This window comes from Apodemus sylvaticus, chromosome 13, assembly GCF_947179515.1.
Source record: "Apodemus sylvaticus chromosome 13, mApoSyl1.1, whole genome shotgun sequence".
NCBI classification, from domain to species: domain Eukaryota; kingdom Metazoa; phylum Chordata; class Mammalia; order Rodentia; family Muridae; genus Apodemus; species Apodemus sylvaticus.
The window spans coordinates 2,727,680-2,754,827 of NC_067484.1; the positions used below are offsets into that span (position 1 = coordinate 2,727,680).

The following is a 27,148-nucleotide window of genomic DNA, read 5'->3' on the forward strand; positions in this document are numbered from 1 at the left end:
TTCCTCAGAAAACTGGACATGACACTTCTGGAGAATCCTGCTATACCTCTCCTGAGCATATACCCAGAGGATTCCCCAGCATGCAATAAGGACACATACTCCATTATGTTCATAGAAGCCTTATTTATAATAGCCAGAAGCTGGAAAGAACCTAGATGTACCTCAATGGAGGAATGGATACAGAAAATGCGGTATATTTACACAATGGAATACTACTCAACAATTAAAAACAATAAATTCAAGAAACTTTTAGGCAAATGGTTGGAACTGGAAAATACCATCCTAAGTGAGGTAACCCAATCACAAAATAATACACATGAAATGCAATCTCTGGTAAGTGGATATTAATTAGCCCAGAAGCTATGAATACCCAAGGCACAATTAGCATAACAAATGACTTTCATGAAGAAGTAAGGAGAGGGCCCTGTTCCTGGAAAGGCTTGATCTTGCATTGTTGGGAAGTAGCAGGACAGAGAAAAAGGAGGGAGGTGATTGGAGAATGGGTGGAATGGGATATATGGGGAGGGGGGAACTGGGAGAGGGGAAATCATTTGGAATGTAAACAAAGAATATAGAAAATTAAAAAATGGAAAAATAAATAAATAAATATAGACGCTGAAAAAAATAAAGAACGGTAAACAATAAAAACACATCTGGAGGTATCACCTTCCCTGAACTCAGGATGTACTACAGAGCAATAATAGTGACATGGCAAGGAATTGGTATAGCAACGACAGATTGATAAATGGAATCAAATTTAAGACTCTGAAACAAAGCCACACACCTATAGACACTTGATTTTTGCAAAGAGGGCAAAACAATACAATGGAAAGAAGAAAACATCTTCAGAAAATGATGCTGGCCTAACTGTATTTCTATAGGTAGAAAAATGCAAATAGTTTCATATTTATCACCCTGCACAAAACTCAAGTCCAGAGGAATAAAGGACCTCAATATAAAACCAGATACACCAACTCTAAAAGAGTAGAAAGTTGGGAATAGCATTAAACTCATTGGTACAGGAACAAATTATACAAGCCTATCTCTGCTTACAAAGATGAGCCCTGTTCAACCTCTGCCTTTTCTTTGTGATTCAGAGACATATTCAAGAAGGTCTCTGGTACTGTCTCAGTCCACTTGCAAGGGTTTGGCCTTTTTCCTTGAAGTATCTGGGGTCCAAAATTCTCCAGAAATGATGATAATTTAACAATTTTAGGACGAGCCACATGTGAAAGCCCAGGCTCAGAAGTCTGAGATAAACGCCAGTCTTGACACTCCCTTCCAGAGTGCACTGTCCCCTTTGAGCACAGTGACATACTATGTGTGATAAGATGTGTTCTGCCCACGGGAAGCATCAAGCATTGCACTAGAGACACAGCGCTGAGTCTGACATAGGATTCCAACTGTGATCAATCAGTAGGGCAGGTATCTCTCCAGTATTTTGTTTGATTTTTTTTCTGATGTAGTAAGGCAATTGTCAGGTAGCTAGTAAACCCACTGTGACAGAAATCGAGAAAGCTCAGCTGAACTTTTACTTCACTTGTCTCTTCTCTTTTTTCTTTATATCTTTTACAGATTCACCAATTGTTGAACCAGGCCTCAAGTAAGAAGACAAACGCCAAATTGCCATAGTTGAATTTTTCTGAGGATTCTCATCACAATGACTTCACAGTTCAGAGAAACCTTTAGGTCCACATCATCATCAAATGACTTTGAATTAGACTACGCAGAGTTTATTTCAACCCAGGCTTCTGCTATGCAGTTGGGAGAAGACATCTCTCACTCAGCAAGATCTCAGGTCAGTGTTTCTCCAAACAACCATGGCTCCCTGGCAAAGCAGGAGCTGCAAACACTCTGGGCGATGTTCACCTCCTGGTTGCAGCCAGAGAAGCAGAGCAAGGAGCAGATGATTTCTCAACTGGTCTTGGAGCAGTTTCTCCTCACTGGGCACTGCAAGGACAAGTTTGCTTTGACAGAGAAGTGGAAATCCAGTGGCAGAAACATGAGGAGATTCATGGAGGGTCTGACTGATGAGTACTTGAAGCCTCCTGTCATGGTGAGTTCCTGGGGTAAGAAATGGTTATGTGGGGAGGAAATGCAGTCACTTATAATAGGAAAAAGTTCTAGGAAGTTGCAGATTTTGTTGCTAGGGAGATTGTTCCACCTTACAAATCATTACATGTTGGAATTTGCAGTACTCTAAATTAGCATGAATAAATCAGAAAGGTTACCACCAAATGATTGATGGTTCTAATTAAATGTAGTATAGTTACATTGTTTCAGAGAGACTGTGGCATTGACATTTGGACAAGAATTTAAGGGTTTTAGAGGAAATGCCTTCTGTCTGGAGGATGGCTCAGTCATATTCTAATTGTGAGAACTGTGTTGGAATCTTAGCTCACATCTTATCTCTTGACTCTCAGCACTACTCTCTGATCCTGTTGTACCATGAAAAGTTTGTGAACCTCAAAAGCACACTGAGAGCTATATGTAATGCAACTGCATTAGAGTATTTTTATTCAACCTTGACTTCGAGACACAGCAGGAAGTTGGAGCTCTGAGCCTAATTTTAGGCAAGCATTTATAGAGGCAAGAAAGGGGTCTCTAGTCTGGTATACATCTGACTGGGGGGCCATTATGGCCTTTAACATGGTTGGCTGGTACTGAGACCTAAACCATAAACAACACTTCTGTTTTTCTCCTGATTGATAGACATTAGGAAGTGAAGTGTCAGGGCCGGACTTGTAGCCTGGGGTGGCAAAATTGTTGGGGAATAACCTGGAAACTGGTGCTAGATGCAGGTATTATTTGGGGGTAGCCTGGAAACCGCTGCTAGTTACCAGCCTGTTTGTTAACTTGAGTATAACCTTAGGTTAGCCTCTCTAAGCTACAGTCTGAACCCAGAAGATTTGGTCTTTCAGTCCCTGTATGTACAAGGCAGACTCTGGGTAGTCAAGTGACTACCTTGCTTTCCAGATTGGCTAATGCTCGCCAGTTAGATGTCCTATCCAGAAAACTGAGGTGCACAACAGCTGAGCAAGGACTCTCATATTGATCTAGCGCTGTCACATCCATTCACAACAGTGTCAGTTTCATAAGAAATGCCTTAACGAATACTGGTACTTCATTTCAAATTTTCAAACCTTGAAAGATGTAATGTGAATGTAAATACATTGAATCTTCTTCTAGTGGCTGGATTTGTGTATTTCTCAGTCAGTGATAAAAATTACCAAGGTGGAGAAAATTTTCAATTTTAATTTTGAGATCCAGGGGGTTCCAAATTAAAGTTTTCTTGTTAAGAACATCTGTGATCAAGGATACTTGTCTAGGGCTAGTAGTCAATGGGAGGGACAAATATATATATATATACATTGGGACAAATATATATGTGTATCTAATGTTATAATGTGTGTGAATATATATGTATATATACACATATATTTGTGTATCTAATGTTTGTATATATATATACATATACATATATATATGTATATATATATATATATATATATATATATATATATATATATACACACAAACACACACACATTAGAAATGAAACCTCACACATTGTATGATGTCATTGCTATGCAAATCACTTCTTTCGTTTTATGTATTTTAGTTTTGGTTTCAGTTTGTTTCTAGGTTTTTGTTTTTGTTTTCCCATTTGAAGTATGGTTTTGTAGTGTAGCCCAGGCTGGCCAAGAACTTGGGTCTAAAACATGATCCCTTTCATAGGTATGGGGACTTTCCCATCTCCACTGTTTGAGTTCTCCTTGCAGTTGGTTTTATTCCTTGTCCACACTTGAGCTTTGTTTTATATTAAGAATTTCATGGTTGAATCTAAACTCCAAGCAAACAGTCTTGTTCCTCAGAGCGGCAGCAGAGTGCGTCCTAGTCAGACAGTGTAGGTGTAGGACTTGATTCAGACAGGTGTGATTTTGGTTTAAGAGTTCAATAATAAATAAATAAATAAAACCTCCCCCTTTTTCAAATTAAAGCTTTCTTGATAAGGACATCTTTGGTCAAGGATAATTGTTTAGGGCAACAGTGTCATGGGAGGGACAAAAAACATATAAGTGTTAAAAGAAAGCCTACTCACACAGAAAAGTGAAGTGACTGATAGGGAGCGGCCACTTAAGGACCAATGGCTGGAGGTGGGAAAGCCTCAGCTACTTCAGAATGACTATGGAGCATCACAAAGTTCCAGGACAGGACTAACCATTGCCTGTCTGAGGCTAGGACGTTACAGGGGCATCCACTGTGCAGTTAACATGGAGACCCTGGGGACGCTAAATGAATATAACAGTTACCCGCCTTTGACCCACTGAAGGAATGCCAGTGGAGACTGTCCCCCACACTGATATTCTCTCTCACACAGGGCCATCTCTCTTAAGTGGCCTTTGAGAAGGAGCCACCTGTCTGTCTGAGGCCAAGTCACCAATGTGGTATCTACTACAGAGTGTGCATAGAGATCCCGAGGATTCCAGACTGAAAGTTACAATTACCTATAGTTAAGTTCATGACAGTATGAGGGTAAAGACAATCACACAAACTTTTGCATGAATTAAGCAAGCCCTGTTTTATGTCAGACAAGGCTGTTTCTCACAGGTTGGCTTTGAGAAAATCACAGTGAACCAACAGACAGTGGGGTTTATATCCCTCTAAAAACTGATGGTGTAAGGGGAGGTGGGGGGGATTGTTTATATAGGAATTTGTCTGAACATTTCAAAACTTGTCAGGGTGGAGGTCAGCTCATACAGCTCATAGTAAGAGTATAGGCTTCAGAACTAGTCAAATTTCAGAAAATGGGCCAAGATATGATCAAATTCAAGTTTTACAAAAAAACCAAAAATGCAATGATTCTATTTTGACCTTGTAATAAGGTTCCTAACCTTAAGATGGAGTAGCGCTGCTCCTTCACTGCCCAGAGGCTAGAGACTACAGCAGAGGCTCACGGTGGTCACTGGCTTTGTTTACAGGTCCATGTAGCCATGCACGGGCAGGAAGCCCTCTTTTCTGAGAACATGCCCTTAAAAGAAGTCATCGCACATTTGGAGCAACAGAAGGTAGCAACATCTCCCACACAAGAGAACACAAGGGCACTCTTGGAGATCCCCAAAGATGTGTTCTTGGCAGCAGGGGAGTCAGGCTGGACAGAAGAGGGCTGCCGTGTGATTCTCTACTTGTGTACAGTTTTATCAATTGTCTTATTTGTCACAGGACATGAAAATACAGACGATGGCTGCCAACCCCCTTGGAACACTAGTGTTGGAAGTGACGGTGTTAATAGTGCTGGAACTGTGAGGGATTCCCTTTGCACCTTCCAGAGAGTGCAATATCAGGAGTTTGAAGACAGGGATGTTTCTTATGGAGTCCCACAGGTTTCCAGAAGAGTAACTCAAGATACTTCCTGGTCCCAGGAAGTGTCCCTGAGGGCACCTTCTTCTGAAGAGGTCCTTATGGAGGTACAGCCAGTGTTTCTCTCCCTCACTGAGCAGTCTGAGGAGACTGGAGATGGCTACAATGCTACTGATGTGAGTGGCAGGGTTATTCGTCTCACAAGTGAGGGAGATTCCATTTTCATTATCCAGGGAGAGCAGTACTCTGTACAGCTTCTCCTGGAGTTGTCCCTATGGAGGTCCCAGGCTTCCTCTGCAGGCCAGAGCAATCTACCCCTAAGTCTGTCCCTCTTTTCCAGAATCATGAGGCAAATTCCACCTTTAAGGGTAACCAAGAGAGACTCCAGAGAGACCCAAACCATACAAATTCGAGGAATGTCCCAGAACCATCAAATATCCCTGCAACCTCTCCATCCACCCGAAAACACACAAGAAGGAGAGGCCATTCTTCTGTAAGGTGTGCCAGACAGGCTTTCACCAAGTCTTGGAACTTCGAGTTCATGAGGTCATACACAAGGCAGGGAAGCCTTTCACATGCGATGCCTGTGGAAGGGCCTTCCGATACAAGACCAACCTGCAGGCTCATGAGAGGATCCACACAGGAGAGAAGCCATACTCCTGCTCCCTGTGTGATAGCACCTTCTGCCAGTCATCCACATACCACAGTCACCTCAGGAAGTTCCACAAATCAGAATGAAGCGCTCACACCTCCGGGTGAGCAGGGATTCAGCCTCAGGGTCTCATCTGCACATTAGAAGCCTGTTAGGGAGTTAGCCAGTTAAGCTCTTTCATTTAACATTCAGATTATTCCTTCCATATGCTGTCCATGCCACTGGCATGTGAGGGTAAACATGAAGTTTTTGTCAGTTTGTTCACCAAATTTTTTCAAGTGCCTAAATACTGGCTGTTATCTGATTTTCCAGTAGTAAATAAATGTTGATGGTTCTGTTTCTACTGTGCATTGTTTCTTGTGCTTTTATGTGTCCTGTGTGTGGATGGGTGCCAGTGTGTGGGGCTATTGTGTCTTACTTTCTACCTCATTTGAGACAGTCATTTTTAACAATTTGTTCTCCAGGTAAGGTGACCCCAAAGAGCATACAAATCCTTTTGTCTTTGGTCTCCACAGTTGTTAGGATGTTGAAATCTGACAAATGTCTCTGCCTCTAGATCTGCCTTTCAAAAATTATTTTATGTGTTTGTGCTTGAGTGTATATATTTGCACTTCCTGTTTTATGTGTCTATGGATACATCAGATCTCCTGCTTTTGTCTTATTTTGTTTTGACTATTACCTGATCTACACAGAATGTTACCTCGCCTTGCCAGTTTGACCTGCATCCCCCATTGTATTTTCTTAATTTTGGAGGATGTGTTTAATTTTGCATAAAGTTTGGACATTTCTGAGTTGTTTATAGGAAATTTATCCAAGTGTGAATCCATTCCTCATTTGTTTTATATTTTAGGTTGTTTTTCAAATTTAGTTGTAAGTATTTTCTGTATCACAGCGACATAAGAAAGGGTTTCTTTGCATGTAGCCTAGCTTTTCTATAAATGACTTGGTAATCCAGGTTCGCCTCAAATTCATTGGTCTATCTGTCTCTGCCTATGCCTCTTGGGTGCTAGGATTAAGGCTTATGACATTGCATCTAGTGAACATATTCATCTTTAGGAAACATCTATTACTTTCCATTTAAATAATAGAGAAAATCTAATTCCATAAAGAACAAAATTTTAGACGTTTCTTCACTGAGTTAGGCGTATTTATATTTCTAGAAATATGCTTTCTCACATTTTGTCCCTTTGGTGTCATTAGCAATAGGAAGTTAAGTTTCAGCCTGTTTTACCCTGTTGTATTAAACGATAACGCTACCTTCAAATGGGGCATGAGCCCTGTTCTCCCTTTTATTTCCAACTATGCGGAATCTTTTTATCTGTCATAGGATGCTAAGACAGTAAATCGTATGGAAGCACTAAGCTTCCAGTAACTGACTTCTTCAGTGTGGAGTGCTCACTAGTCATTTGATCGTAGCATCTTCATTACAGACTTTACTATTCAATAATGTGAAAAATTTCAAATAAATTTATCTATAGAAATAATAGATTTATTCAAATTTATACAAACATTTTGCATGAAATTAAACAATATGTAAATGAAGATGAAAAATTAAAAGGCAGAAAGAAGACATGATGGCTCAGGAATGTGTGTGTGTGTGTGTGTGTGTGTATGTACACACCTTCAATTTTATTTTATATGTATGGGTATATTTCCTGCATGAATGTCTATACCCTATGCATAAAATACCTGAAAATATCAGAAGATGGCATTGGACCCCTTACGAGTGAAATTACTCATAGTTTTGAGCAGCTATTGAATGCTGAAAATAAACCCGGGATCTTCTAGGTGATGGCGACATTCCTTTAACCTCTGAGCCAGCTCCAAACTGTTTTTCTCACATGTAGACACTACAATCCTCCACATATCACCATTGGTTTGAAAACCGTCTCAATGTTACGGAAATGGAGGTTACCTTAAGAAAATTAGCCCCGGAAAGGCCAATGTTACCTTTTCTATGATGTGAATCGGAGTCAAATAGGAATTTCTGAGATGAGGAGAAGCTCCAGAGAGCGGCAGACGGGAACATGGATGAAACACTGCGGAGATGAATGTGACACAGACACATACTGCACACATGTGAAAACACCATGTTGTAACCCCTCAGTATGTACAGTTAATATACTCTAAGTTAAAAAGTAACTAAAACCTGCCACCACAGCCCTGAGGCACACTTGGTTAATTTTACTCTGATGTCGATCTTCATGAGTCCGGTAACATCCACTTTCTAGAAGGTGCATCAAAATATTTTAATTGTGTGAAATTATGCTTCTTGTATATATCTCTTCAAGAAAATACATCTCTGGCCCCTTCCCTTCTCCGGCGGAGTTACATTACTAACATACTTAATTTATAATAACTTTTTCTAGAAAAATTTTTGTTTATGCGAGGAAAAAACTCGGTTTTGCATGTGATCATCTGGTCCCCTGGAGTGCGCGCATCCTCATAACACAAGTACTTCGTGTTGAACAGAGCTGCATCACCTCCACGGTGAGAGGAAACCACACGAGGGAGCGTTCCCGTTCTGACTTTAATGCGGTTCTTAAGAGGCACTGACATACTGTTTTGATTTATATTGAAATTGAAACCCATAGAACACATGAGAAATCTGCTTGGTATTTTACCAATGTCACCTCTATCTGTACAACAGCTCCAAGAGGAAATCCTAGGCAGATCAAACAAGAGGGTGGTGATGCCCACACCACCCTTTAGACAGATAAATCAGCTTCCCGGTAAGTTACTCCCAGCCTTCCCCAGGAGTTGCTGAGGATCCCCTTAGGTCCTAGGAACCTGAGACAGTACAGTGCCAGCCCCCACTCACCACCCAGACTAGAGACAGGAGAAAAGCCAGCCTCCCATGTGGTGCACGCCCACAGTAAGACCACCAGGCTCAGCAGGCTGCTCAGGAAGTGCTTGGTGTACATTCTAATCCTTAGGAGCCAAGCCCTTCCTCAGAGCCCGTCACTCAGTATTTTCTTGTGTCAAAGTAAGAACATTTTCCTTGGCAGAATACATTCATGGCCACGTTAACCCAAACCTCCTTTTCTGAACCCCTGATCACAGGACTCACAGAGTGGGCTGACAGCAGGTGTTAAGACAGCAAGATAATTAGAGAGATCCAGGAAGGAAAGGGAGGGGAGGGGCTAAAGGAACAGGAAGTGGTGGGTGAAAAAGACAGGGACAGCACGGGGGTTTGAATGAAAACCTGAATTTCTTTGCATGGCAATGCTTTCTCCAGCACTTGGAAAATTAGGAAACTGTCAGGGTTCACTTTGCTGAATATTTTTTAATGAATGTACCTGAATTTCTCTATTTTCTTCTAAAAATTTAGTCTGACACTTTAAACCTGGGTGCAAACAGGGAGACATACCTGAAAAAAATACCAACCATCTTCAGCAAATCAGAGTCTATTGTTTTAAAGGTGAATTATTTATAGCTCTCCCCAAAGTACAATGCAGCCTTAGATTAAGGAACAGTTTGAGAATAGGAATTCTGTGTTCAAATCTCCCCCATTTCAACTTCAGAACCCATAAACTGGAGAAGTGGATGGGAGGGAGGAGACAGCAGTGGGTTCGATTTCTTGGTTTTGTGTTAAATGCATCCATCTCTGAGGATGCTCAGTTAAGATAACTTAGAGCTGACCATAAGCCACCAGTGGCTTGGTTATAACAGCCCTAATCTAATAAACGACCTGGAGATCCCGGAGTCATAATGCTTTTAAAGCATGCATCTACCTCCCCCCCCCCCAACAGAACTTTGCTTCTATAAATTTGGGGCATGAAGCATATGGGTGCCCCGCCCCCGCCACACCAAGATTCACCCAAGTGGACCTTTGCTAGCTTAATCCAATTCCCAGTCAGAACACAACTGTGTGCTCTAACTGTGTGACACCCCAACTCAAGTCCGTGCACTGTGGATCTGAGCACCTTCTAACTGCACGAGTGTGCAGGTGAAGCGTGAGGTGACTCTTCTCTAGCTGCTAAGGCAGCTTTTCTGCCTGTTCTGCTCCCCAGAAGAATCTTAACCTCTTCAGCACTGCAAGTGAGGCTGCCTGCCTGGGAACTGTTCTGCTCACTTCACAGTGTCCAATGGAATGCTGATCCACAGCTTCCTCAGATCGGACGGGAGGGCTCACTGCCTACCACCTGCCTGCTCCCCACCTCCCACCCGCCCGCTCTCCGCCCCCCTCCCGCCCTCTCGCCACCCCCATCTGCCCTCTCGACACCCCCCACCAACTGGCTATCGGCCCCGCACACGCCCGTTCGCTGCCTCCCTCCCACCAGCTCACCTCCTCCCGCCCACCTGCTCACCGACTCCCGCCCACCCGCTCACAGCCTCCTGCCGACCCGCTTGCCAACACCCTCCCACTGATTCACTGCCTCCCTCCCACCTGCTGGCCACACCCACCAGAATTTCACCAGAATACTTTATTTTCTTTTGCCATAAAAGGTAGCATTGTGATTATTGGTAAAGTGTGAAAGGTGTCAAGAGATGAGATAATGTTGCTACATGGATAGAATAATCTGGATTTGACAATTCAACTGGGTGTATATGGTGTAATGCTGGTTTGGGGAGGAGATTACATTGTAAGCTCTTTTTTTGTAGCATAGAGTGTACTGCATTAGAAGAGCAGGCATTTTGCCTTCGGAATATCCCCACACCCAGAACAGCGGTTCATCTACTCTGAATAAAGTTGAATGAGAAAAATTTTTATTCACTTTTTGCAATATTTCAACCATCTTGAAATAATCTCACACATTTTTAAAATTTCAACAATTACCAAAAATAGTAACATGTCTCATTTTGATCGATAGAAAATACTGAAGTATTGCTATAAATTTAGCAGAAGCATTTTAAACCTGTGAAATTTAAAAAAAAACAAAGTTACTTTTAATTAAACTTAACCAAAGTTAACTTTAATTTCAGCACTCAGGATACAGAGGCAGATTAATCTCTGTGACTACGAAGTTGATTTAGAAAGTTCAAGAAAGTCAGGGCTATAGAGCTGCGTCTGAAGGACATAACAAAACAGACAAGTATGCAAAAAGAATAAGTGTGCTGGAAGAAGCACTGGGGAGGTGAAACCACAAAGTCAGGCTCACATCCTTAGTTTGTAAGCTTACTGGGACACCAAGAGTTGCCCACAAGCCACACAAACGCCAGTCTTAGTCCAACAGGGATGGTAATTGAAGGCATACCGTAATACTGATCACTGAGTCCAGTAGCTCAGACTACAGACAGACATACAGTATTTAATGGCTAGATCAGTCCATTGGTCATAGCTTTTGAACCGTTTCATTCCTCATGCCACCAGAAATCACGCTGCTAGCATGAAGCATATGGGTGGCCCGCCCCCGACACACCAAGATTCACCCAGGTGGACCTTTGCTAGCTTAATCCAATTCCCAGTCAGAACACAACTGTGTGCTCTAACTGCGTGACACCCCAACTCAAGTCCATGCACTGTGGACCTGAGCACCTTCTAACTGCACGAGTATGCAGGTGAGGCTTGAGGTGACTCTTCTCTAGCTGCTAAGGCTCCCCAGAAGAATCTTAACCTCTTCAGCACTGCAAGTGAGGCTGCCTGCCGCTCTCAGTCCCCCGCCCGCCCACTCTCCGCCCCCACCCGCCCTTTCTCTGCCTTGCGCCCGCCCGCCCGCTCTCTGCCCCCGCCCACCCGCTCAGCCGCCTCCCGCCCGCCTGCTCCCTGCCCCGCGCCCGCCCATTCGCCACCCCAGCCCACCCGCTCGCCCGCGACCCGCCCGCCTGCTCCCTGCCCGGTGCCCACCCTATCTCAGCCCACCCCTCCCCCCGGCCCACCTGCTTACCCCCTCCAGCCCACCAGCTCACCGCCCACCGCTCACAGCCTCCAGCCCACCCGCTTGCCAACACCCTCCCACTGATTCACTGCCTCCCTCCCACCTGCTGGACACACCCACCAGATCTGCTGGCTCCCGGATGAAAGTGCTAATAACCACACTAATCTCAAAATTCAACTGTGAATTTTCTTGGTGTACACAGCAAGTAGCCTGCAATACTCCTTAGTACCTCCTTTTGTTTTTGCTTTGTTCTTAGGGTTTGGTCCGACAACTCACTCTGAGACCAGGCTGGCCTTCAACTCAGAGATTTGCCTCCCACCCGCCCCTGGCCAGCCTTTCTGAGCAGGCCACTCCACATCCACCCCTGCCTCCAAGCTAACTCCACAGGCTGTTTTCTAAACTGAGAATAAGCTTAGCTACTTAAACTGTAAACTAGCTACTAAGCCAGGAGCACTGGGCTCAAGTGTATACATGAACTGTACCCACACTTTTAAGGTTGTTTCATTCAGATATCTCATTTTTAGTTTTACTTTCATTTTCCATTTCACAAAAAGGGACAGTTTTTATTAGTTTTCTTTGTATAAACCTGAACACTGTTTTAAATCTCTGATTTAGTTCTTGGCCTCTTGTCTACTGAATTATCTGTGAGCTTTCTCTGCATGTTACACAAATTATTATTTGGTGACCGGCTCCTGAGCAAGATTTTTTTTCTGATTTTGTATATCTTCTGGGCAGTTGTTTATCTTATCTTGTTATGGAATCTATTTCCCAGGAAATAAAATTTGAATGTAAACAAGGAAGGTTGTGAAATGCTACATTTATTCCCTGCTTAGAATTTCACCAGAATACTTTATTTTCTTTTGCCACAAAAGGTAGCATTGTGATTATTGGTAAAGTGTGAAAGGTGTCAAGAGATGAGATAATGTTGCTACATGGATAGAATAATCTGGATTTGACAATTCAACTGGGTGTATATGGTGTAATGCTGGTTTGGCGAGGAGATTACATTGTAAGCTCTTTTTTTGTAGCATAGAGTGTACTGCATTAGAAAAGCAGGCATCTTGCCTTCGGAATATCCCCACACCCAGAACAGCGGTTCATCTAGTCTGAATAAAGTTGAATGAGAAAAATTTTTATTCACTTTTTGCAATATTTCAACCATCTTGAAATAATCTCACACATTTTTAAAAATTCAACAATTACCAAAAATAGTAACATGTCTCATTTTGATCGATAGAAAATACTGAAGTATTGCTATAAATTTAGCAGAAGCATTTTAAACCTGTGAAATTAAAAAAAAAAAAAACAAAGTTACTTTTAATTAAACTTAACCAAAGTTAACTTTAATTTCAGCACTCAGGATACAGAGGCAGATTAATCTCTGTGACTACGAAGTTGATTTAGAAAGTTCAAGAAAGTCAGGGCTATAGAGCTGCGTCTGAAGGACATAACAAAACAGACAAGTATGCAAAAAGAATAAGTGTGCTGGAAGAAGCACTGGGGAGGTGAAACCACAAAGTCAGGCTCACATCCTTAGTTTGTAAGCTTACTGGGACACCAAGAATTGCCCACAAGCCACACAAACGCCAGTCTTAGTCCAACAGGGATGGTTATTGAAGGCATACCGTACTACTGATCTCTGAGGCCAGTAGCTCAGACTACAGACAGACAGACAGTATTTAATGGCTAGATCAGTCCATTGGTCATAGCTTTTGAACCGTTTCATTCCTCATGCCACCAGAAATCACGCTGCTAGCGTGAAGCATATGGGTGGCCCAACCCCGCCACACCAAGATTCACCCAAGTGGACCTTTGCTAGCTTAATCCAATTCCCAGTCAGAACACAACTGTGTGCTCTAACTGCATGACACCCCAACTCAAGTCCGTGCACTGTGGACCTGAGCACCTTCTAACTGCAGGACTGTGCAGGTGAGGCGTGAGGTGACTCTTCTCTAGCTGCTAAGGCTCCCCAGAAGAATCTTAACCTCTTCAGCACTGCAAGTGAGGCTGCCTGCCTGGGAAGGGTTCTGCTCACTTCACAGTGTCCAATGGAATGCTGATCCACAGGTTCCTCAGCATGGATGGGAGGGCTCGTCTCCTCCCACCTGCCCGCTCCCTGCCCCCCGCCCGCCCCCTCCTCGCCCCCCGCCCGCCCGCTCTCTGCCCCCGCCCACCCGCTCAGCCGCCTCCCGCCCGCCTGCTCCCTGCCCCGCGCCCGCCCGTTCGCCACCCCAGCCCACCCGCTCGCCCGCGACCCGCCTGCCTGCTCCCTGCCCGGTGCCCACCCTATCTCAGCCCACCCCTCCCCCAGGCCCACCTGCTTACCCCCTCCAGCCCACCAGCTCACCGCCCACCGCTCACAGCCTCCAGCCCACCCGCTTGCCAACACCCTCCCACTGATTCACTGCCTCCCTCCCACCTGCTGGACACACCCACCAGATCTGCTGGCTCCCGGATGAAAGTGCTAATAACCACACTAATCTCAAAATTCAACTGTGAATTTTCTTGGTGTACACAGCAAGTAGCCTGCAATACTCCTTAGTACCTCCTTTTGTTTTTGCTTTGTTCTTAGGGTTTGGTCCGACAACTCACTCTGAGACCAGGCTGGCCTTCAACTCAGAGATTTGCCTCCCACCCGCCCCTGGCCAGCCTTTCTGAGCAGGCCACTCCACATCCATCCCTGCCTCCAAGCTAACTCCACAGGCTGTTTTCTAAACTGAGAATAAGCTTAGCTACTTAAACTGTAAACTAGCTACTAAGCCAGGAGCACTGGGCTCAAGTGTATACATGAACTGTACCCACACTTTTAAGGTTGTTTCATTCAGATATCTCATTTTTAGTTTTACTTTCATTTTCCATTTCACAAAAAGGGACAGTTTTTATTAGTTTTCTTTGTATAAACCTGAACACTGTTTTAAATCTCTGATTTAGTTCTTGGCCTCTTGTCTACTGAATTATCTGTGAGCTTTCTCTGCATGTTACACAAATTATTATTTGGTGACCGGCTCCTGAGCAAGATTTTTTTTCTGATTTTGTATATCTTCTGGGCAGTTGTTTATCTTATCTTGTTATGGAATCTATTTCCCAGGAAATAAAATTTGAATGTAAACAAGGAAGGTTGTGAAATGCTACATTTATTCCCTGCTTAGAATTTCACCAGAATACTTTATTTTCTTTTGCCACAAAAGGTAGCATTGTGATTATTGGTAAAGTGTGAAAGGTGTCAAGAGATGAGATAATGTTGCTACATGGATAGAATAATCTGGATTTGACAATTCAACTGGGTGTATATGGTGTAATGCTGGTTTGGCGAGGAGATTACATTGTAAGCTCTTTTTTTGTAGCATAGAGTGTACTGCATTAGAAAAGCAGGCATCTTGCCTTCGGAATATCCCCACACTCAGAACAGCGGTTCATCTAGTCTGAATAAAGTTGAATGAGAAAAATTTTTATTCACTTTTTGCAATATTTCAACCATCTTGAAATAATCTCACACATTTTTAAAAATTCAACAATTACCAAAAATAGTAACATGTCTCATTTTGATCGATAGAAAATACTGAAGTATTGCTATAAATTTAGCAGAAGCATTTTAAACCTGTGAAATTTAAAAAAAAAACAAAGTTACTTTTAATTAAACTTAACCAAAGTTAACTTTAATTTCAGCACTCAGGATACAGAGGCAGATTAATCTCTGTGACTACGAAGTTGATTTAGAAAGTTCAAGAAAGTCAGGGCTATAGAGCTGCGTCTGAAGGACATAACAAAACAGACAAGTATGCAAAAAGAATAAGTGTGCTGGAAGAAGCACTGGGGAGGTGAAACCACAAAGTCAGGCTCACATCCTTAGTTTGTAAGCTTACTGGGACACCAAGAATTGCCCACAAGCCACACAAACGCCAGTCTTAGTCCAACAGGGATGGTTATTGAAGGCATACCGTACTACTGATCTCTGAGGCCAGTAGCTCAGACTACAGACAGACAGACAGTATTTAATGGCTAGATCAGTCCATTGGTCATAGCTTTTGAACCGTTTCATTCCTCATGCCACCAGAAATCACGCTGCTAGCGTGAAGCATATGGGTGGCCCAACCCCGCCACACCAAGATTCACCCAAGTGGACCTTTGCTAGCTTAATCCAATTCCCAGTCAGAACACAACTGTGTGCTCTAACTGCGTGACACCCCAACTCAAGTCCGTGCACTGTGGACCTGAGCACCTTCTAACTGCAGGACTGTGCAGGTGAGGCGTGAGGTGACTCTTCTCTAGCTGCTAAGGCTCCCCAGAAGAATCTTAACCTCTTCAGCACTGCAAGTGAGGCTGCCTGCCTGGGAAGGGTTCTGCTCACTTCACAGTGTCCAATGGAATACTGATCCACAGGTTCCTCAGCATGGATGGGAGGGCTCGTCTCCTCCCACCTGCCCGCTCCCTGCCCCCCGCCCGTCCCCTCCTCGCCCCCCGCCTGCCCGCTCTCCGCCCCCACCTGCCCTTTCTCTGCCTTGCGCCCGCCCGCTCTCTGCCCCCGCCCACCCGCTCAGCCGCCTCCCGCCCGCCTGCTCCCAGCCCCGAGCCCGCCCGTTCGCCACCCCAGCCCACCCGCTCGCCCGCGACCCGCCCGCCTGCTCCCTGCCCGGCGCCCGCCCTTTCTCAGCCCCCCCATCCCCCCCCCCCCCCGGCCCACCCGCTTACCCCCTCCAGCCCACCCGCTCACCGCCCACCGTCTCACAGCCTCCAGCCCACCCGCTTGCCAACACCCTCCCACTGATTCACTGCCTCCCTCCCACCTGCTGGACACACCCACCAGATCTGTTGTTTTGTCTCCCTTTTCATTTCTGATTTTATTAATTTGGATACTGTCTCCGTGCCCTCTGGTTAGTCTGGCTAAGGATTTATCTATCTTTATTTTTCTCAAAGAACCAGCTCCTTGTTTTGTTGATTCTTTGTATAGCTCTTTTTGCTTCTGCTTGGTTGATTTCTGATCGAAGTTTGATTATTTCCTGCCGCCTACTCCTCTTGGGGGTATTTGCTTCCTTTTGTTCTAGAGCCTTCAAGAGCACTGTCAAGCTGTAGTGCAAGGTCTCTCCATTCTCTTTTTGTAGGCAATCTGAGGTATGAGTTTTCCTCTTAGCACTGCTTTCATTGTGTCCCATAAGTTTTGGTATGATATGTCTTCATTTTCATTAAATTCTAAAAAGTCTTTAATTTCTTTCTTTGTTTCTTCCTTGACCAAGCTATTGTTGAGAAGACCATTGTTCCAAGTCCACATGTATGTGTGTTTTCAATTGTTTTTGTTTGAGCTTAAGACCAGCCTTAGGCCGTGGTGATCTGATAAGTTGCATGGAATATTTTCAATATTTCTGTATCTGTTGAGGCCTGTTTTGTGACCAGTTACATGGTTAATTTTGGAGAAGGTACCATGAGGTGCTGAGAAGGTATATTCTTTTGCTTGAGGATGGAATATCCTATAAATATCTGTTAGATCCATTTGGTCTATAACTTTTGTTAGTTTCACTGTATCTCTGTTTAGTTTCTGTTTCTATGATTTGACCACTGTTGAGTGTTACAGCATTACACATACCACCGCCTCCTTTCTGCACTATGCCTGCCATCTAGTTTTAAACCTCTGCATATACTGAGTTTTACTTTCCCTCCAACTTCTCTTTCCTATAAAATTTGTCATTTCATGTTATAAAATATTTATAAACTTTTATAAAGTAATTCGACATTTTAAAATAATTTGTCATAAACTTTATTCATCGGCTGTTGCCCTCTTATTCTCAGGTTCCTCCTCTTGGTTCTTCTCATGAGACAGTGTCGTCTTGATTCCCTTGGTCTTCTTCCCACTGTCTTCAGATCTTCTTTTGCTATTCCCCGCACCCCCCCGGATGTTTTCTTTTTGTATCTAAAATAAAGCGTTCTCCTTAACCATATCTTGTTATGGCATGCCCACATTTCACTCAAAAATTTCCAAGTGTTACGGAGTATGGGAGAGTAGAAACATAGTCACTCTGTATGTCTTCCGTGCTCCAGAGCAAGGTTTTGAAATGATTCACCTATGCTGTGTGTGCCATTCTTTGTTGGCTTCATGCTATAGAGAACTCCACTGCATGTGCATTGAAGAACTTATATTGTTAGTGACTGGAAAAATCCTTCTAGTGTGAGCTATCATGTAGGATTTTTGTCAATGAATAAAAAATACTTTTCCCTAAATAACCATTCTGTGATTGTTGAGTTAGATCAGGAGACATGAGTAATTGTTGCTTTTGCAGAGAAGTTCCCAGGATGCACTTGCAGCACAGCAAACAACCGATTTGGTTCCTAAATCTTTTCCTGACATCCATGGACATTAGTCTCACATGTGGTACATATACATATATATGGACAAAAATATATATTCACATAAAAGTAAATATTTAATAAAAGATGGCTAACTCACCACTAGACAACTTCCTCCTTTTGAGTTTCATCAGCAATTATATTCAGGATCCTGACAATTTTGAGGTGCTGAAATTAAAGAAATGTTTTCTTCCAGTGATATCCATTCATGGAGCTTATGATGAGTGTGGCTAATACTCTGTTGTGCTTACCATTGAAAAAAATCTTCCTTGAAGAATACTCCACATGAATTCTTCTGCAGAATTATAAAAACAATAAGTGTACATGTTTATTTCCTTTTATTAGGAAAAAAATATATACACTGCTAAATTTTCTTTAGACAGACTTGTGTTATTTAATTAGTTAAATTATCTTAAGAAGTCTTTAAATGTCTAGTTTTGAACATAGGATTTTTAACCTACATGTATAATGAAGGTAAGTGGCAAAAGAAAAGCAACAGAAAAAGATATTACAGCCTGAAAATGGAAACTATCAAAAGGAAGCTCTTGCTTCCTAATGAATTATACTTGCACCTTTCCTAAAAAAGGGAGACACTTTATCTAGAAGGAAGCAGCTCCCACATTCATTGTATTGCTGTCATATAGTAGAAAGCAGACTCCATATTACATGAGGATATTTTCTGTAGAAAGAAGCAGACTCTACAAGGAAGAAAGCAGTCTATCCTAGCAGGAAGAAGCCTTCACATAGCAGGGTGTGAACCCATTACACATGACCAATTTTGAAATCTCACTTAAAAAAAACTAGAAACAGATCCAAGTGCCCTACTTTATCTTTTTCTAAAGTATGTTGTTTCCACTCTCTTGATATGAAAGAAAAGATACTCTAATGTTGTTCACCCGAAATTATATGGGGAATGGTTTACTTTGTCTTGTGATTATGATCAGATATGTGTTTCCAGCTTAAAATTTATTGTATTCTAGGCTCTTTCCAAACAGACTAATTATTATTTTCATAACAACTGTGTATCCATAACCTATCTGCAATATTGAAAATTATTTTCCAATCACTTTCGCATAATATTATCTTGAAGTATAAACAAGAAGAAATTACACAGATATATTCAAGAAAGCAATTGGGAAGAGTTGGAAGAACCCTTTTTCTGTGTGTTGTTGGAGTGCACAGTGTTTTTCTTGAAGAAGCATACATGACACAAAGGCTCAATGCTAAGCAGTATCCTAGTCAGTGTTGGAGATGACCTGGACATTCAAGACTTTGTTGCTAAATGTGTTTTCTTGGCTAAATCTAAAGAAAAACCCATTAACAACATACAAACCTTCAAACAAATCATTCTCATATGCTTCAAAGGAAAACATAACAGTGAAAAGGGGTTTTATAAGAAAAGTAAAACAAAGCAAAAAATACAACAAAATCAGTCATGTTTGGCAAGAAGTTATTTTTTATTATTAGATAGATTCTTTATTTACATTTCAAATGTCCCCTTTTCTGGTACCCCACCCCCTAAAATTGCATAAGCATCTCCCCTCCCCCTGTTCCCCAATCCACCCTCATTTGCTTCCCTGTCCTAGTATTCCTCTACACTGCAGCAGGGAGCCTTTCCAGGACCAAGGGCCACTCCTCCCTTTGGTGTCTAACAAGGCCATCTTCTGCTGCCTATGCATCTGGAGCCATGGTTAATTCCATGTGTACTCTTTGCTTGATGGTTTTGTTCCTGGGAACTCTGGGAGTACTGGGTGGCTCATATTGTTCCTGTGATGGCTCTGCAAACCCCTTCAGATCTTGGTTCCTCTCTTTAGCTCCCCCATTGGGGACCCTGTGCTCAGTTCCATGGCTGGCTGAGAGTGTCCCCCTCTGTATTTGTCATGCACTAGCAGAGTCTCCCAGGTAACAGCTATATTTGGCATGGGTCAGCAAGTACTTGTAGGCATCAATAATAGTGTCTGGGGTTTGTAACTGTATATGGGATGGATTCCTAGGTGGGGCAGTCTCTGTATGGTCCTTCCCTCAGACTCTGCTCTACCCTTTGTCTCTGTATCTCCTTCTGTGGGTATTTAGCTCCTCCTTCTAAGAACGACCAGAGTATCCATACTTTGTTTTTTCTCCTTCATGGGCATCATTTAATATATGAAATGTGTCTTGAGTATTCCAAGCTTTTGGGCTAATATCCACTTATCAGTAAGCACTGTGTCCTTCTGTGATTGGGATACCTCACTCAGGATAATATTTTCCAGTTCAATCCATTTGCCTAAGAATTTCATGAGTTATTTTTAGTAGTTGAGTAGTATTCAATTATGTAAATATACCACATTTTCTGTATCCATTCCTCCATTGAGAAACATCTGGGTTATTTTCAGCTTTTGGCTGCTATAAAAAAGACTTCTCTGAAAATAGTGGAGCATGTGTCCTTATTACATGCTGGAGAATCCTCTGGGTATATGCTCAGGAGTGGTATAACAGGGTCCTTTGGTAGGTAGGATTATGCCTAGTTTTCTGAGGAACTACCAGACTGATTTCCAGAGTGATTGTACCAGCTTGCACTCCCACCAACAGTGGAGGAGTGTTCCTCTTTCTCCGCATCCTTGCCAGCATCTGTTATCTCCTGAGTTTTTTATCTTAACCATTCTGACTGGTGTAAGGTAAAATCTCAAGGTTGTTTTGATTTGCATTTCCCTGATGATTAAGGATGTTGAACATTTCTTTAGGTGCTTCTCAGCCATTCAATATTCCTCAGGTGAAAATTCTTTGTTTAGCTCTGTACCCCATTTTTAATAGGGTTATTTGGTTCTCTGGGGTCTAACTTCTTCAGTTCTTTGTATATATTGGATATTAGCCCTCTATTGGATATAGAGTTGGTCAAGATCTTTTCCCAATTTGTTGGTTGCCATTTTGTCCTGTTTACAGTGTCCTTTGCCTTACAGAAACTTAATTTTATAAGGTCCCATTTGTCAGTTCTTGATCTTAGAGCTTAAACTATTGGTGTTCTGTTCAGGAAAATTTCCCCTGTGCCCATGTGCTCAAGGCTCTTCCCCAGTTCCTTTTCTATTAGTTTCAGTGTGTCAGGTTTTCTGTTGAGGTCCTTGATCCACTTGGACTTGAAATTAGAACAAGGAGATAAGAATGGATCAACTTGGAGTTTTTTTGGGTCACTTAAGTCTACTATCATATCACCTACAAATAGTGATAGTTTGACTTCTTCCTTTCCAATTTGTATCCCTTTGACCTCCTTATATTGTATAATTGCTCTAGCTCAAGTACTATGCTGAAAAGCTATGGAGAGAGGGGGCAGCCTTGTCTAGTCCCTGATTTTAGTGGGATTGCTTTAAGCTTCTCTCCATTTAGTTTAATGTTGGCTACCGGTTTACTGTATCTTACTTTTTCCTATGTTTAGGTATGGGCCTTGAATTCCTGTTCTTTCCAAGACTTTTAGCATAAAAGGATGCTGAATTTTGTCAAAAGCTTTTTCAACATCTAATGAAATCACCATGTGTTTTTTTTGAGTTTGTTTATGTAATGGATTGCATTGATGGATTTACTTATATTGAACCATCCCTGCATCCCTGGGATGAAGCATACTTGATCATGGTGAATGATCGTTTTGATGTGTTCTTGGATTTGATTGGCAAGAATTTTATTGAGTATTTTTGTATCTATATTCATTGGGGAAATTGGTCTGAAATTCTCTTTCTTTGCTGGATCATTGTGTGGTCTTGGTATCAATGTAATTGTGGCTTCATAGAACAAGTTGGGTAGTATTCCTTCTGTTTCTATTTTTACAGCTGATAAACAACTTCAACAAAGAGGCTGGTTTTAAAATCAACTCACACAAGTGAGTAGCCTTCCTATACTCAAAGGATAAGCAGGCTGAGAAAGAAATTAGAGAAATGACACCATTCACAATAGCCACAAACAATATAAAGTATCTTGGTGTGACTCTAACCAAACAAGTGAAAGATCTGTATGACAAGAACTTTAGGTCTCTGAAGAAGGGAATTGAAGAAGACCTCAGAAAATGGAAAAATCTTCTATGCTCATAGATTGGCAGAATTAATATAGTAAAAATGGCCACCTTACCAAAAGCAATATACAGATTCAATGCAATCCCCATCAAAATCCCAACTCAGTTCTTCATAGATTTAGGAAGAGCATGTCTCAAATTCGTCTGGAATAACAAAAAACCCAGGAGAGCTAAAACTATACTCAATGGTAAAGGAATTTCTGGGAGAATCAGTATCCTGGACTTCAACCAGTACTACAGAGCAACAGTGTTAAAAACTGCATGGTATTGGCACAGTAACAGACAAGTGGACCAATAGAATAGAATTGAAGACCCAGAAATGAACTCACACACCTATGGTCACTTGATCTTTGACAAAGGAGTGGAAAACATCCAGTGGAAAAAAAAGATAGCCTTTTCGACACATAGTGCTGGTTCAACTGGAGGTCAGCATGCAGAAGAATGCAAATTGATCCATTCTTATTTCCTTGTACTAAGCTCAAGCCCAAGGGGATCAAGGACCTCCATGTAAAACCAGACACACTGAAACAAATAGAAAAGTAACTGGGGAAAAGCCTTGAGGACATGGGCACCGAGGAAAGTTTCTGAACAGAACACCAATAGCTTATGCTCTAAGATCAAGAATTGACAAGTGGGATCTCATAAAATTATAAAGTTTCTGTAAGGCAAAGGACACTGCCAAAAAGACAAAGCAGCAACCAACAAATTGGGAACAGATCTTCATCAACCCTATATCCGACAGAGGGCTTATATCCAAGATATACAAAGAACTCAAGAAGGTAGACTCCAGAGAACCAAATAACCCTATTTAAAAATGGGGTACAGAGCTAAACAAAGATTTTTTACCTGAAGAATTTCTAATGGCTGAGAAGCACCTTAACAAATGTTCAACATCATTTAGTCATTAGGGAAATGCAAATCAAAATAACCCTGAGATTTCACCTCACACCAGTCAGAATGGCTAAGATCAAAAACTCAGGAAACAGCAGGTGTTGGCAAGGATGTGGGGAAAGAGGAACACTCCTCCACTGCTGGTCAGATTGTAAGATGGTACAACCACTCTGGAAATCAGTTTAGTGGTTCCTCAGAAAACTGGGCATGACACTTCCAGAGGACCCTGTTATACCACACCTGGGCATATACCTAGAGGATTCCCCAGGATGTAATAAGGACACATGCTCCACTATGTTCATAGCAGCCTTATTTATAATAGCCAGAAGCTGGAAAAAATCCAGATGTCCCTCAAGGGAGGAATGGATACAAAAAATGTGGTATATTTACACAATGGAATACTACTCAGCAATTAAAAACAATGAATTCATGAAATTTTTAGGCATATGGATGGAAGTGAAAAAAATATCATCCTAAGTGAGGTAACCCAATCACAAAAGAATATACATGGAATGCAGTCACTGATAAGTGGATATTAATTAGCTTAGAAGCTCTGAATACTCAAGACACAATTAACATATCAAATGATTCCCAAGAGGAAGGAAGGAGAGGGCCCTGGTCCTGGAAAGGCTTGATGCAGCATTGCAGGGGAGTATCAGGACAGAGAAATGGGAGGGGGTTGATTGCGGAATGGGCAGAGTGAAGAGGGCTTAAGGGACTTATGGGGAGGGGGAACCGGGAAAGGGGAAATCATTTTGAATGTAAACAAAGAATATAGAAAATAAATTTAAAAAGAAAACTATTAAGAATATTTGTGAGGAACTTTTTTCCATAATTCCTGGATTATTCTATGTACTTCAGGAAGAAGCATTGAGGAGACAAAGGTTCAGTGCTAAACCATATTCTATCCAGTATTGGAGGAGACGTGGAAATTCAATTCTTTGTTTTATTCAGTTGACTTGTGTTGTAGTAATTCTACATAACCAACCTATTAAAAATTATATACATATGTGGAGGCAAAACATTCATTCATACCCTACAAAAAAACAAAACACAACAAAAAATTTACAAAAGAAACAATTATCCATCTAGTTTGACAAGGTACTTGCATAAAACTGTGAAAACCTAAAACACATGAGGATAATCTGGATCAGTGCTTTTCAACATTCCTAAGGCAAGACCATTTACTATGGTTCCTCATATTGTGCTGACCAAACCATGAAATTATATTAATTGCTCCTTCATAACTGTAATCATCACCTGTTAGTTATCAAGTGTAAGTACCTGATATGCAGAATATCTAATGTATGGCCCTCATGGAACCATGGCACACAGGTTGAAAAGCACTTGTCCAGAAGCAAGCTTCTTCTGGTAGTTAGGGTAGCATACTGCAGAGCTATATATTCTTTATTTACATTTCAAGTGATTTCCCCTTTCCTGGACCCCCCTCCCCAAAAGTCCCATAAGATCTCTTCGCTCTCCCTGTTCCTCAATCAACCCCTTCCCACCTCCCTGTCCTGGTATTCCCGACACTGCTGCTCTGAGCTTTTCCAGGACCAGAGGCCACTCCTTTCTTCTTCTTGGGCATCATTTGATATGTGCATTGTGTCTTGGGAATTCCAAGTTTCTAGGCTAGTATTCATTTATCAGTGAGTGCATACCATACCCAGAGGATTCCTTGGCATGCAATAAGGACACATGCTCCACTATGTTCATAGCAGCCCTATTTATAATAGCCAGAAGCTGGAAAGAACCCAGATGTCCCTCAAAGGAGGAATGTGGTTTATATACACAATGGAATACTACTCAGCAATTAAAAACAATGAATTCATGAAGTTCTTAGGCAAATGGTTGGAACTGGAAAATATTATCCTAAGTGAGGCAACCCAGAATAAATAAAAAAAAAAAAAAAAAAAAGAAAGGTTTGAAGGTTTCAAGGAGTCATCCGGCAGACATCCTGTTTACCCCTCTTCTCTTATTAAGCCTTTCTACATGGACAACCTTCCCTGCCTGTTTAGTAGACATTTACCTGTCAGTGTGAACTGATAGTGAATCCATCAAGAAGTCTAAGTCTATCACCTCCATCTGGACAGAATACCGGTTCTATACTTGTGTGCCTGGATACACAATTTAACTTCATTTCCTCTTTACAGTCATTGTGGAATCAGTTTTTGGAAGGCAATTGCCCTTTTGGTCTCTCTCCATGAATAACATTCCATTGCACAGCATCACCAGGCTTTTTCAACTAATGCCTACTTATTAGTACTTGGAGTACATTTCAAACATCCGAAAGTGGCCAGTAGATTGACTCAGAGCACAAACATGCCTTACTTTCCAATATGAAGATCTGAATTCTCTCTGGGGATTCCAATAAGTTGAAAGAAGAAAACCGGTGGAGTGTGTCAGGGACTCCTCTGTGGAAGACTGTAAGCTTCTGGTGCTGGTTTCTTCCAAGTTGGAACTCCCTGTCCTCTCACTTGAGCTACATTCTTGAATTTTAATCATATATGAGATAAAAAGATATTTCAGTGAATAAGAGTATTTGACTTGGAATTTCAATAACCTGAGTCTGGATCTTAGAATACAGCGAACCTCAGGTCCAAAACCTGTATTATTTTGTTTTGTGTTGAATTAATTTTATGTCCAGCCACTTCACTGAAGACATTTAGTTGCTGTAGGAGTTCTATGGTAGAACTTGGGAGTCATTTATGTGTAGTATTGTGTCATCTACCAATAGCGATGGTTTTCCTTCTTTCTTTTTCAATTTGTATCTCCTTGATCTATTTTAGTTTTCTAAGTCCGCTAACATATCAAGAACTGTATTGAATAGGTATGGAAGGAGTGGACAGCCTGGTCTGTTCCTCATTCCAGTAAAATTCCTTATATATATCTCTCCATTTAATTTGATGTTGCTTCTCACCTTGCTTTTAATCGTCTTTAATATGCTTAAGTATGTCCCTTGTATCGCTATCTCATCAAGAGTTTTATCATGAAGTGGTGTTAGATTATGTCAAAGGCTTTTTTGCTTTTTCTTTTTTGCATCTAATGAGATGATTTTGTGTGTGTGTGTGTGTGTGTGTGTGTGTGTTTATTTGTTTTTCAGTTTTTTTCCTATGGTGGACTATGTGGGCAAATTTTCCTACATTGAATTGTTCCTGCATCTCTGAGGTGAGCCCTAATGAACCAAACCCTATTATGGTGTTTGGTGTTTTGTTTGTTTTGTTTTGTTTTATCCTGTTTTGGGGTTTCATTTGTGAGCATTTCATTGAGTATTTTTGCATCAGTATTCATGAGGAAATATAGTCTATAGCCATATTTCTTTGTTGAAACTGTGTGGTTTGAATAGCAGAGTGACCATGAGTCATAAAATGAATTCAGTAATATTCCTTGTTTCTAAGTTTTGAAATAATTTGAGGAGAATTGGTATTAATTTTTGAAAGACTCACAGAATTCTCTGCCAAATATGTTGACCTTTGGCTTTTTTGTTTTCTGCAAGATTCAATGACTGCAGTACTTCTTTCAAAGTGGTAGATCTATTTTAATTGTTATCTGATCTTTGTGTAATTTTCTTAAGTGGCATCTGGCTAGAATATTGTCCATCTCATTTAAATTTTCCAATTTTGTGGAGTACATGTTTTTGACGTAATACTTAATGATTCTTTGGATTTCCTTAGTGTCTGTTATCATGTCTCTCTACTTCTAGTTTTGTTACTCTGAATATTCTGTTTGTCATTTACTTAGTTTAGGCAAGGGTTTGTCAATCTTGTTAATTTTCTCAAAGAACAAAATCTTTGTTTCATTGATTCTTTATATTATTCTATTTGTTTCTATTTTATTGATTTCATACCTTCATATTGGAAGGATTATTTCCAGTCTTCTATTCCTCTTGTGTGTGTGTGTTTCATTATTTCAGTTGTAGAGCTTCTAGGTGTGCTGTTAAGTCCCTAATATGAGATCCTTCTAATTTCGTTATAAAAGTTCGTAGTTGCTAGGACCCTTCCTCCTTGCACCACTTCCATTGTGTCACATAAGACAGGGTTTGTTTTGCAATCAATT

General features: G+C 41.5%; 1 protein-coding gene across 1 annotated transcript; it reads left to right on the forward strand.

Annotated features, from left to right (window-relative positions):
* Positions 1 to 1,577: 1,577 nt before the first annotated feature.
* Positions 1,578 to 7,385, forward strand: LOC127664130 (zinc finger and SCAN domain containing protein 4F-like). The gene is made up of 3 exons (XM_052155999.1): positions 1,578 to 2,056; positions 4,983 to 5,537; positions 7,341 to 7,385. The coding sequence occupies exons 1-3, from the start codon at positions 1,661 to 1,663 to the stop codon at positions 7,383 to 7,385; spliced, it is 996 nt and encodes a 331-aa protein (XP_052011959.1). The 5' UTR covers positions 1,578 to 1,660.
* Positions 7,386 to 27,148: the final 19,763 nt, after the last annotated feature.